Source organism: Siniperca chuatsi, linkage group LG3, assembly GCF_020085105.1.
Source record: "Siniperca chuatsi isolate FFG_IHB_CAS linkage group LG3, ASM2008510v1, whole genome shotgun sequence".
NCBI classification, from domain to species: domain Eukaryota; kingdom Metazoa; phylum Chordata; class Actinopteri; order Centrarchiformes; family Sinipercidae; genus Siniperca; species Siniperca chuatsi.
This window is the reverse complement of record NC_058044.1, coordinates 18,668,939-18,681,375: the sequence shown is the minus strand read 5'-3', so window position 1 is coordinate 18,681,375 and position 12,437 is coordinate 18,668,939. Positions and strand designations below refer to the sequence as shown.

General features: G+C 40.1%; 1 protein-coding gene and 1 long non-coding RNA gene across 2 annotated transcripts; one reads left to right on the top strand and one right to left on the bottom strand.

Moving 5' to 3' along the window:
- utp6 (UTP6 small subunit processome component) lies at positions 1-9,098 on the top strand. The gene is made up of 19 exons (XM_044189016.1): positions 1-270; positions 664-748; positions 851-892; positions 1,132-1,224; positions 1,807-1,854; positions 1,954-2,017; positions 2,182-2,300; positions 2,452-2,529; positions 2,769-2,850; positions 3,222-3,303; positions 3,422-3,600; positions 4,188-4,267; positions 4,451-4,528; positions 5,524-5,706; positions 6,889-6,969; positions 7,431-7,540; positions 7,702-7,768; positions 7,979-8,051; positions 8,459-9,098. Exons 1-19 carry the CDS (start codon positions 179-181, stop codon positions 8,620-8,622), a joined length of 1,800 nt encoding a protein of 599 aa, XP_044044951.1. The 5' UTR covers positions 1-178; the 3' UTR covers positions 8,623-9,098.
- LOC122872910 lies at positions 8,999-12,379 on the bottom strand. Its single transcript, XR_006377330.1, has 2 exons — positions 12,225-12,379; positions 8,999-11,119 (listed from the first exon to the last, which is right to left on the bottom strand). It is a non-coding gene; the product is annotated as an uncharacterized LOC122872910 (long non-coding RNA).
- Positions 12,380-12,437: the final 58 nt, after the last annotated feature.

Genomic DNA, 12,437 nt, shown 5'->3' with positions numbered 1-12,437 from the left:
CTGACGGAACTATTTGCTGACGGAACCGGAAGAGCAGCGAATCACAACTTCCATGCATGTGTGGGGGAGAGAATCCGTTCCATCGCCTCCAGTCTCGTGGTATTTTAAGTCAAAGTTGACATTAATACACTGTAACTGTAACAGTCGAACCTGAACCCGTAACGGCTGCGTCGGCAAGATGGCGGAGGTCGTTCAGCAGCGGATTGAGGAGAGAATCCCGGAGCTGGAGCAGCTGGAGCGAGTGGGACTGTTCACCAAGAAAGAAGTCAAGTAAGACAATATCTAACTTACCAAGGGTTTCATTCAGTAGAACAACACATTACTATACCAAGGACACCCTTTTGTTAAGATTTAGTCACAGGGATGGCCACCCACCTGAGAAATGTTTTAGTGTTGGCATTATTTGATTTGTGAATTCAAAGTTCATCTTAAAGCTGTACAGTAGAGCGACATGACAGATCAGGAAACAGATCCTGGAGTTGCTCCACAGGTGCTGGGTACATTTTCTGATCCACAGCTAGAACCCTTATACTCGTATAAAATCATTTATATATGTATAAATCCCATGGTGGCAGTCAATAATTCAGGCACAGTAGGCTAATTCAAGTTTTGATTCTCAGATTTCCATCTTAGGGAAACAGTGTTTTTATTTCACTTTTTCAGATCCATAATCAAGAGAGCGACAGCCCTGGAATACAAGCTCCACAGGTTGATCGTAAGCAAGGAGGACTTCATTGCATACATTCAGGTAGAGTGCCACAATCATGTTGCCTCCAGTTTTTTCAAAACGAAATGAAGGCCATGAGGAATACGTCTAAAACACTTACTTCAAAATGTTGTTTAATTACAGTATGAGATCAACGTTTTAGAGCTGATCAAGAAGAGACGAGCGGTAAGTGGCGTGTGCTGAAATAGTAACGTGAGACACTGTATTGCTCTATCTAATGTTAATATTTACTTTGGATAGGCTTCATTTGATGGTAGACATATTTTTGGATATTCTAGTGGTAAAGTGTACTTTTTTTAACATACATGCAAAACAAATGGAGCGAGTGGACACTGGCAGCCTTTTTCATTGTTACTTTCAGATAATGTCACATCATTTGACTGTGCCTAACTTTGCTGTTGCAGCACATACATTACCAGTTCAAAAGAGAGGAGATTGAGTTCCCCGTCATCCATAGAATAAACAGTGTCTTCAGAAGAGCAACAAATAAATGGAAGGTAACTATACAAAGCATTTATACTGTATTTTTGCTGCAATTGAGCTGCATTGATCTGCTAAAAGAAACGATCTAATTGTTTTGGCAAGATTTTGTTTTTATCAAACTAATCGTGATTCTTTAAAAATGATTTATTCTTGTTAAAGGCAGAATAAGTAGGATTTTCTTAAAAAAACAATGTATAGACTCATACAAAAATAATCCCTCTCAATTATCACTTATGGCCCACTAGAAGTGTATGGCGGTGTCTGCATCTGCAGAGACGCTGCCCTCTGCCTGTATTTTCTTAGTTTCTTATTAGTTTGTAGTTTCTTATTAGTTTGCTGTGTTCGGGACGTTTCTGGGCGTCAAACTTTGGGCAGTGGTGTGTAGCCCCCCAGCCAATAACAGCGCGCAGGCTGTGAGGTCGGGACTTTATAAAAAAGTAGCGACATTGCTGCCTCCGTCTCTCCTCTGCTCTGTCTGTGTATCTGTTTAAAATCTAAACATGTAATGGGATACAATTTATAGTTAGTTTTAACTGACTGAATTAATTAATGTAAGTAGAAATGAGTGAACAGTCACATGCCTTCTTTTCCCACAGGATGACGTGCAGCTATGGCTCTCGCATGTTGCTTTCTGTAAGAAATGGGTATGTAATGATCTCATCATTTGCTTTAAGTACAACTCGGGCCAACAACAGTGTGTCTTCTCATGCTAATAATGATCTCCTCTGGGTTTCATTCATCAGGCCACCAAAGGCCAGATCAGCAAGGTGTTCTCAGCCATGCTTGCCATACACCCCGACAAACCAGGTACAGAAGATTGTGTTTTCCAATCTGTTGTAACTCCCATTTATGCCAGTGTAATAATCCCAATCTTAAGGATCAACAAAACAAGTGCATGCTCGGGCAAAAGGGGCAGATGATGTCATCTACAAATATAATTTAATAGTGACTTAATACTTCTCCCTCTTTAGCCCTGTGGATCATGGCTGCCAAGAGTGAGCTGGAGGATAGAAGGTCCTCTGAAAGTGCCAGACACCTGTTTCTGAGGGCTCTGCGCTTCCATCCAAACAACAAGAAAGTCTACCAGGAGGTACAAGAGTCACTCTCTTCCATTTTTAATAAAAGGAAAACTGTACAGAGAAAATTTGGTTTGCTTGAACAGAATTCAGTGAGTGAGTTAGTAGCTGCTGTTGAAAGAGTGATAATTGTGATTATTGTTTTCTCCAACAACTCTGTGTTAGTACTTCCGCATGGAGCTGCTGCATTGTGAGAAACTGAGGAAGCAGAAGAAGGAGCTGGAGAAAGCTGAGATGGACCTGGTGAGTGTGTCACAAATCGAACATGAAGAGCGGGACATGCAAAAAGTCAACACACACACACACACACACACACACACACACACACACAGGCTATTTTTGGTGCCCCCTCAGCACTTGGTGCCCTACGCACAGTGCGTGATGCGCGTGGTGGGAGCGGCGGCGCTGCACACACACACACACACACACACACACACACACACAGAAGTTCTGCATGAATACCTGCTCTTCTCTTCTTCCAGGGTGAATATGAGTTTTCTCCGGAGATCCTGAATGCTAAACTGGCTGAGGTTGTGTACAGAGATGCTACAGGGAAAATCAAAGGTAGGCTTATTATTAAGTTTATTTCCAATTCTGTGCAAAAACATAAAATGCATAATAAAAAAAAATTCAAATGTTACTTTTTTTTTTAAAAGCGGTAACATCACTTGCAGTTTTTTCACATCTTTTAAATACTTTTAACAACTAGTGCTGGGTATCATCAGTGCTAACTTCAGTGTGTCTGTAGCGTCGAGTATTGACAACCAAAGTACCAAAGATGGCACAGATTATGCTTTGGACAGATTTTTTGTCTTGATTACTGATTCCTTTTCGTCAGTGTATATTGTCTATTTGTATTTTGAGTGAGAAAAGTTTGACCTACCTTGTCAAATGATTTTGCTGAAGTCATTTTTTTGCAACTTTTTGTCCAACAGAAGCAGAGTTTGTCATCTCACTTCTGAACATAGCAGCTATCTTTGACTTCACCAAAGAACTCCAGGACTTCATCCTGGAAGAGTGAGGCACCAGCGTACTTACAGAAGAGTTTCTTTTTTTTTTTTCTCTGCATTCTTGAACTCAAACAGAATTTCATCACTAAGCATGAACGTTCCTACTCCTCTCCCTGTGTTTGCAGCTTACAGGCTAACTACACAGAAGACAGCTTGACGTGGGATTTCATGGCTAAGAGGGAGCTCGAGGCTCCGGGGGCAGGGGAGGAGCTGCAGACAGCCAAAGGCCGGGCCTCAGATATCACCCGCCGAGAGGAGCGCTGCTGCCAGGTCTATGAGGAGGGGATCAAGAGCCTTAACACTGGTAGGAGCTCATACATACACAGAGAGGGAATATACATTTCAATTTGGGCTATTTTTTACAAAAGGCAAAATCACTCGCTGAGACTTTGCTGTTTGAATTTTGATGAGTTGACATTTTATTACAGGGTCGTGTGGATTTTATAAAGTATGAAAATTGCCTCAAGTATTAAAAGCAGTAAAAAGTCTTAATTACAGTTTCATCACTTAGCAGTGACACATTTCTTCCCAGTGAATGTGCTTTAGAATAAGAAGACTATGAACATGAATAGAATATGAAAAAGTTTTCTTTACAATGTAGTTGTACCTATATTACCGAACAAGATTTACTTTATTTTACTTATTAATTCCCTTCCCTTAGTACTGTCAATGTCATTTCCATTGTTGAATTTAAAGTGAGTCTAGTTTTGCCAAATTTCTGTCAAATAATCTGATCCAGGTAGCCTAAAAAAGTTCTAAAACATCTTAAATTTGGCTTTCTGAAATCTATGGGTGCCCTGTATTAATTCACTGCTTGCATACTCTCTGCCAACTTGATGTGTCAGTATAAGATATATAACCATTGCTGTGCTTGTGTGCTTTGTGCTGTAGAGCCCATGTGGACTTGCTATGTGGCCTTCTGCTTGGAAAGGCTGAAGAGGAAGACCAACGTCCAAGAGCTGAAGGAAAAGGTACCTGAATAATCTTTCAGTTTGAAATGAATCTCACTATGTCACTATGACAGTTTGTTTGCTCGTGAGGATAAAAAAATAAACATTTACACCAAGAAATGTCAATGGCTTCAGTGTTGTTGGAGGTGGATTTTTAAGAGGTAAATCCTGACACGGTTTTATGTGTTTGTCTATTTATTACAGAGGCAGGAAAGGCTTCTGGGAGTGCTGCAGCGTGCCCACAACTCCTCACTGCTGAAGGAGGATTATTATAAGAACTGGGTAAGAAAATAGCTTTATTAAATGTGTAACTAGAATCATAGGGGCCCTTAAGCCTTTATGGTTCAGTCTCCTCTCTGAATAATGACATGTCAAATGTCTGTTCACAGCGCGTTTATTGCATTCGTTTAGTTTGTTTGGCCGTGTGAGAGCAGTGCCAGTCAAAGTCTGGTGATACCAACAAACGTCTCTGAATGCTTGTCAGTCTCAGACACTCTTCCAAATGCACTCTGGTGCAGTTCATAAGGAGTGACAATGTAACTGTATTGTACTCAAACAAAGAACAATGTTTACATCAGAAGCTGATAGTCGCTAGTTACTCATACTTAGAAATCCTAGCACAACAAAATGAAACCAAACTGCTGTCTGCAGTGATGTTTAAGGTTAGAAAAAAAGTGCAAGAAAGACATTTCCCGGTGGCCTAGTGGTTAAAGGCTCGTGCCGTGCGGCCATCTTGGTTTTGAATCTAGCAAAAGACCATCTATGCATGCCAGCCTCTCTCTCTCTACCCCCACATTTCCTGTTGCTCTTTGTTGTTTACCATCAAATTAAGAGAAAAGAAGTCCATGTGACAGTTATTAACAAGTATTTAGAAGCAGTTTGAACCTCAACAAGTCAGATATAAAAATGTAACAGTTTTTTTCCAACTATGATTAGAACCAAAGTCAACAAAGTGAGTGTGATTGCAAGATAGAGTTCGTTGATCTGCTGTGACCCTTTTTGGTTTCACTAGTAGTGATTGGTCAATATGGATAGTGTTGCTTTTGCCTTGTAGCACTTTGTGGGTATTCATTTATTAATTCCTATATTATGTATTTATTTACCTGCTGAGTTGTGGCTGAAGTAACAAAAAAATAATAATCAGGAGAAATTCTTTCTTGATTGAATGTTCTCTTTGATTTTTCAAATGAAGTGAAATTAAAAGAAGTAACAATGTTGCAAAGCGCCACTGCACTGACGTATGGAAACAACAAACATGATGTTCTCCATGTGACCAGCTGCAGATCCTGCTCTCATCCGGAGATGCTGCGGGAGCGGCCAGCGTTGCCATGGCAGCCACGCAGCGCTTCAGCCAATCGGTGTCAGTGTGGAGCCTGAGCCTGCAGACGCTAATGCAGCTGGGGAGAGAGAGAGACGTGAGAAGGCTATTCCAGGATGCTTTCACACACGTTAATCCCAAGGTACACAGAGCACACACACACACTCACATTTTGACTCTACATAATTTGTTCTCAGTCGCATTGGGTTTGGTAATTTTCTCTGCTTACACTGAGCACCACATCAGTTGTGCTCCTACTGTACCAGTATAATTGTTCTCCTTGGAGAATGGAAACACACACACACACACACACACACAGCCACCAGCACTGCTGTATAAGTGGGCCATCTCCTTGGCCCAATTAGTCTCTATTCCATTATATTAAGTTCCTCAAATGGCTTCCTCCACCCCCTTTACATTGGGGAAAAGCTAAAGGTGTGTAAAAAAACTGCATTAAAACCTAGAGATTGTTATTATTATAGATAATTTATGTAATTATTAGTTGTTTGAGGTAAATGAGTAGGATTACTGTTTAATCCTAAACTCAGGAGATGATTTTCTCCTGTTAAGTATAGCTTTCTGAACACAACTTCTATTAAAAACTTAAAAAAAACCTTTTCCCCCTTAATTTTGTGTTGCCCTGACCTTCTACCCTTCACATTGTTGCCCAGTACATCACAGTATAATGCTATATGACAATGAATACACATGCTTAGACTCAGCCACGGGCCTTTTATAGTAGTGAGCAGGATTGCTGGTTATTGTTGTGGTTACTGTAGCCCTGAGAAGGAGCTGTGTGAGGAGGATTACTACACTGCTGCTGATTAGGCAAGTCTTTACTCTCAAGATAAACACTCTCTTTAAGTGTTGGGAAATTGTATAAACCCCCAGGGGTTTTGCGTCTGGTATGTCAAACAATAAAATGTTTCCATATTGCACAGCACAGAGATAAAGTAATGAGGAAAATGTGGACGTTGTCTCGTGATCCAGCTTGATGTATGTCAATGTATGTCATGCATATTGACGTGTTGGGAGCGGAGCAAGGTGATTTGTCACTCAGATGCTACACTAGGATACTGACTCATTACTAATTTTTAAAATCTCTGCATATAATGGGAAAACATGGCAGCTACATCTGCAAGCATGGTTCTGATTTAAGCTCAGCATGCTCGGGTATGTTCGCTCTAAGACTAAAAGTAGATATTGTACGGCATTGACACTAACCTGTGCTCTGTGCTACAGGAAGCAAGTGGACTCCCCGCTGAGCTAGATACTGGTTAGAAACCAACTGATATGCTATATCTTTTCTGTCCTGTCTTGACAGGAGAGTCTACCACTTTGGCAGCTGCAGGTCCAGTGGAGCGTGGCCAACCAGAGTCCTGAGGAGACAGAAGCCGTCTTCAAGGTAGTCCACCTGAATCCACCAGATTCAGTTTGAAACTACTGCGCAGTGTGCTGTTATGTATTTCTTCAATGACGACTGACAGGAAGAGCTGTTTCTTGTAAACATTTAGCACATATTGACATGCCTTTGTGTATTTTGTATGTGTAGTTTACACTGGAACAAAATGTTTGGTGTGACTGGAAAAGCAGTTCTCTCTAAGTTTCTACCCACGCAGATGATCTTAGAAAGGCGCAACGTAAAAATGAATGGCACCATAAGATGAAAACCTGAAGAGCAGAAGTCATGTAACTGTATACAGATGAACTGAAATCAGGAAAAGCACGTGCTATTCTTGATAATACTTTTGGACGAATACTTAAAGATGAAGCCGAAAAGATTAACAGTCCCTTATGTCTGCACAGTGTTTTGGCCTCCGAAATGAGAATGCCTCGCAGATGGTTTGTTCTCTTGTTTGTTCCCAGAGAGGTCTGCTGTCTGCAGTAGCAGCTGTTGCCATGGAGATGAAAGAGAGCTACCTTGATTGGTCGTATTCCACCGGCGGCTACAAGAAAGCTAGGAAGACGTTTACAAGGTAAAAATAAATAACTTTGTCTCCTGATGTTGGCCGTTAATTTAAATGATAAATAAAACAAAAGGAATATAAATTTAATTTGTCCCAAAACACTGTGGTGCAAATTCAAAAGTGGGTCTTATAACAAAGCTGTAGATTTTAAGATTTATCTTCTTCTGTAGCTTACAGGAAAACCGTCCCTTGTCCAAGGCCTTTTTCACCAGAATGATTCAGATCGAGAAGGAACAAGTACGTATGGCAACTACTGTATGTTACATGTGAAAACTCTTAGGTAAACTACACCTCAACCTGAAACTTGTAAGTTTTAGGTAGAGAACAGATTACGACAGTAGTTCGAACTCTTTTAACCGTTATAGTGGGAACGGACGGTGAACTTTGTATTACTGATAAGCCAAGACACTCCTGAGCTGTGACTAAAAATGTTGTTTGCTCTTCCAGGAGACTCCAAAGATGAACAATCTAAGAGACTGCTATGAGAGGGCCCTGCAGGAGTTTGGCACCTCAGATGACGGTGAGCTGAAATGAAATGCCTTAGAGTCAAAAGGGAAAGTAGTGTTAGTTCAAAATATTTATTCCTGTTTAGTATGAAGGACTAAATTCCAGGTTTCCATCAAACAAAACAACTGCACCAAAGAACTGTGTCAATGTTAAATACTTTAATAGTTATTTGACCAGATATAGCTCAGATCTACAATATTTTGATTTGAGAGCGAAGAAACATTCTTGGACAGAAGCTCAAAATTGATCAGAGGCTGGATTCCACACAAACTACTAGTGTGATTTCTAGGCCAAATAAAAAGCAATCAATTGGGATATGGGAAGTTGAAGATCCCTTGTTGAGTGTTATATTATTTAATTGGACCCTCCACCTTTTAATTTTAGCTTAAAATGTTTTCTGTTGTTTTTATTTCCCTGAAGATCTATGGCTGCAGTACATCCAGGAAGAGCTGGGACCCCTCGGACAGCCAGAGAACTGTGGCAAGATCCACTGGAGAGCCATGAAGTTTCTGGAGGGGGAGAGCGTGGAGAGGTTCACTTCCAAATACACTCTACTTCAGACCGGACACTTAGGAGTAGCTTAGATCAAGGCCTGTAAGTTCAGATAACGGCGAGCAAATGTTCAACAACTGTGTAGAAGTTTATCAGATGAAGAAGCAGTACGTTTCGGAGCAGGTGTTCCTCTTGGTCCTGTAAAAGACTGGTGCTATGCCCATCCACAAATTGCTCCATTGCCTTCAACAAGTCTTCTAATTTCACCAAGTTTGCAGGATAAGGCCTGTCGATTCTTCTTCAAAGGTTCCAGCAGCATTGGAGAAATGTTCTTAGATTTGGCGATTGCAGCTTTAAGCAGCAGTATTTTACAGCTGTAATTTACAACTTGTACCTACCTTCCATTTTCCCTTACAGCAGCAGTTTGTGCTGCATTTGATACCAGACTGATGTTGGAAACATGTAGTATTGTAAAGATGTCCAGTTTAATTGAATTCCACATTTATTTGGCATTTTGAGAAGACAAACTTTAATGCTGTTATAATGATATTAAAACAGTCTTTCATTCTGGGGTGTTCTCTTTTGTGGTCCCTCTGAGACAGTGACATAACAAATGCACACAGATAAACACACATCTCATACAGCAATAGTTTTCAATGACCCACCACCTCTTTCAACAGTTCACTTGACAGGTTAGTGATGTTAATTTAAGTTACTATGACAAAAACTTCCTTTATCCTCTAAAACTCAAATGTCACACATTGATCCAGTGTTCGCAGTCAGTACCAAGTATCATCTCATTCAAATTCCCACCTTTCATGGTACAAAATGTTGCCTTTAAAAAACAAAACCATAAATATTAAGCAGCAATAGTATTATGGGATAGTTGCACATCTATGAAACGTTCCAATCTAAATATATTTACAGTTTTTAAGGACACTTCAAATTGTTGTGTTTTATACAGCAGCGGCACCTACAGTAATGTAACAGCTATGAGGTATAACATTAATAAAAAAAGCATTATATAAATGGATCATGATGTTGCACTTTGAAGTCTAATAATATAGATAGTACTCAGTACACATGTAGACCTATAAAATTGTAACAAGATTTTAGGGTGTGACAATGTGAAATGACACTCTGCTATCAATGACCTTTGAGATATTAAAGTACCTCTGCACTCTCCAGTCATCTTTGTCACAAATGCTAGTTTCAGGGGAATTAGCATCTCCTGGTATCTCAGTCAGACTTTGAGGACATTAGTGCAAACATGAAAATAATGTGCTATAAGGCTTTAAGTTGCTATGGCGAATGATTACTTTCAATAATGATCCCTTTAGAAAATGAGTGAATTATGTTGTGGAAGCAATGCCCAGACACATACTGTCAGCTGAAGTCTTCTCTATTTAAAGTGAGTTTGACACAGTACTGATGTGCACTAATATTACAGGTTTCTGATAGGGTTGGCAGATGTACTGCTTTGCTGATACATTCAGCTTCTTGGGCTTTCCAAAAAATTGCAAATTGGCCAGTTGATATTCACTGCACACTGACAGTCTGTGCTGACACTGGGTATTTTTTGTATCAGATAGTTCAAATGTGTCAAGGACATATTTTAGTCAACAGCTTCAGCCTCCAAAACTTTCAGTGAGCTGCTGAGTCACAATGTCCCATGATGGTCTAAATGCTTTTTCAGAGGCTTTTTAACTCTGTTAAGAATACCATTTTTTTTGGGGGGGGGATGAATCATTTGGTAGTAAAGCCATTAAAATGAAGAATTAAATAAAAAAATTTAATGAAAATGTAAAGATATTGTAATAATACTGGCATATAAAATCTGTCACCATCAGTACAAAATCTATCTATTATTCCGGCCTTTAAAAACACAGCTGGACCCTGTATCTCGCTCACCTCCTCCACAACCACGACATGAACCGCAATGTGTTTTCCCCAAAACAGATTTAGGAAAAAATGTGGCACTAAATTGATGTTAAAAAAGTAAAAAAGTGACTTATAGTCTTGATAATTTCTGGTGGGTTTTTTTTCACATGATGCTGGACCTTCCTACCACCTTGTCTAAATAAAGACAGTGTGCCCATGTATGTGTTAGGTCCCACGCCATCTCCTCTTTACCATCTCCTTCTATCTGAAACTATAAGGGTACATATAGTTTCAGAGGGAGGAGCTCTTAGGAGCCAATGTGTATAAATTCCCCTTTGTCTATCTGACCAGTGTTTGCTTTATCACATTGGACACCAATGTCTCATTCTGGTCGGTCCACATCCCCCATATCGCCCCTAGCCCACCCCTTCACACATCTTCAGAGCTTCTTGAGGAGGATGTAGCTGAAGAGTACCAATACGCCTGCAGACAGCAGCCCGATCACACACTGGTGGATGGTGATGACATCCTCCAGGGCGTGGATGCGCTCCTCCATAGCGTTGGTGTGGATGTAGTCATAAATGGAGGCCCCGATGCTCCACACAGCCCATACAGCATCCACCAACGCTTTCATGGTGGGAGATACCATTGAGAGGGCCGCCTGCAGCCGGGAACCAGCTGCATCCGCTGCTTATTGGCCCTACTGCACTACAGAGAGAGAAGAGGGTGACACATGGTGCAGTGAGGAGGAAGCATTGTGTGGGCTTACTGATATCATACTGTTTCAAAACGTATCTACAACCATGAACAGACCATTTGATCATGAAGAGCTCCATCTGAGAAGATTATAAAAAAAAAAAAACCTGCAAAACTGTGGAAAGAGTGAAACTTCTGATCAAAGCAGCCATCTTTTACTTTTTCTTTTTGTGAGGACATTCAGGAACAGAATTGGGCTAAAATAACACTTTTGTAATTTGAGTCATTTTATAGTTGCCGTTTTATTGATCACTGTGGTTTTATTATTCATTCATTTATCTATGAATGTACTTCCGTGGTGGAAAGTACAATTTTGAGGTACTTGTTTCTTTTTTTTATGCTACTTTATGCTACTACATTTCAGAGGTAAATATTGTACTTTTTACTCCACAACATTTATCTAAAAGGTATAGCTACTCTGCAGATTAATAGTTTACTTACAAAACCTGTATTCTGTTTATACAATATGACGTATTGTTATAGATACATTTAGATACAAATTAGTAAATTAGCTCCACCTGGCCTAGTTTTAACATTAAAATACATCTTAGACATTAATGCATCACTAGGAATCCAATAGTTTAATATATATGAAAATATCACACTGAAAGCAGTTATTCTGGGTGCTTTTACGTTTGATACTTTAAGTACATTTTGCTGATAGTAGCTACTTAGTAGACTTGTACTGGTGTATTTTTTACAGCATTGCTTGTTTTACTTAAGTAAAAGTCTGCTTTAGCAACAGCTGCAGTATAACTTGTGATTTTGCCAGTGTCTTTCTGCCTTAAGGGTCTTTACAATCCCCTCCCTCTCTGCGCTCCACTAGTCGACAGAATGCCTCCCTCAGCACATGCTGACGTCATTACAGTATTAATAAACTTGGTCCAGCACTGAATTGGCTTCACATGATCTGGCATTTATTCTTGTAAGATCAGAACAACTCCGAATCTGCACTGCAAGAACCTGAGTTTGAGGGAACTATGAATTATGTTGTACACAGAGATCAAAAGGCACAGGCTGTGTGGCGAAGACATTTATTAATGGACTCAAAACTCACCGACGGGTGTCAGATGTTAATGTGATGATACAGATGATGATGAACTTCCATCCTGCTGCTGCTGGAATAATGAAATATCTTGCTTAAAAGAAGCCGGGCTGTTCCTGTCAGGTACGAAGCCGGACATTGCTACTTGGTGTCAAGTCAGCCTATATTAAACACATGGCTTCCGGTCAAACCCTTAAAAATAAAATGGTTCTCTACTAACATCAA

Coding starts and splice junctions, on each gene's coding strand:
- utp6 (XM_044189016.1), top strand. CDS start 179: ATGGCGGAGGTCGTTCAGCAGCGGATTGAGGAGAGAATCCCGGAGCTG. Junction 2,530..2,768: donor AGAAAGCTGAGATGGACCTG/GTGAGTGTGTCA, acceptor CTCTTCTTCCAG/GGTGAATATGAGTTTTCTCC. Junction 2,851..3,221: donor TGCTACAGGGAAAATCAAAG/GTAGGCTTATTA, acceptor TTTGTCCAACAG/AAGCAGAGTTTGTCATCTCA.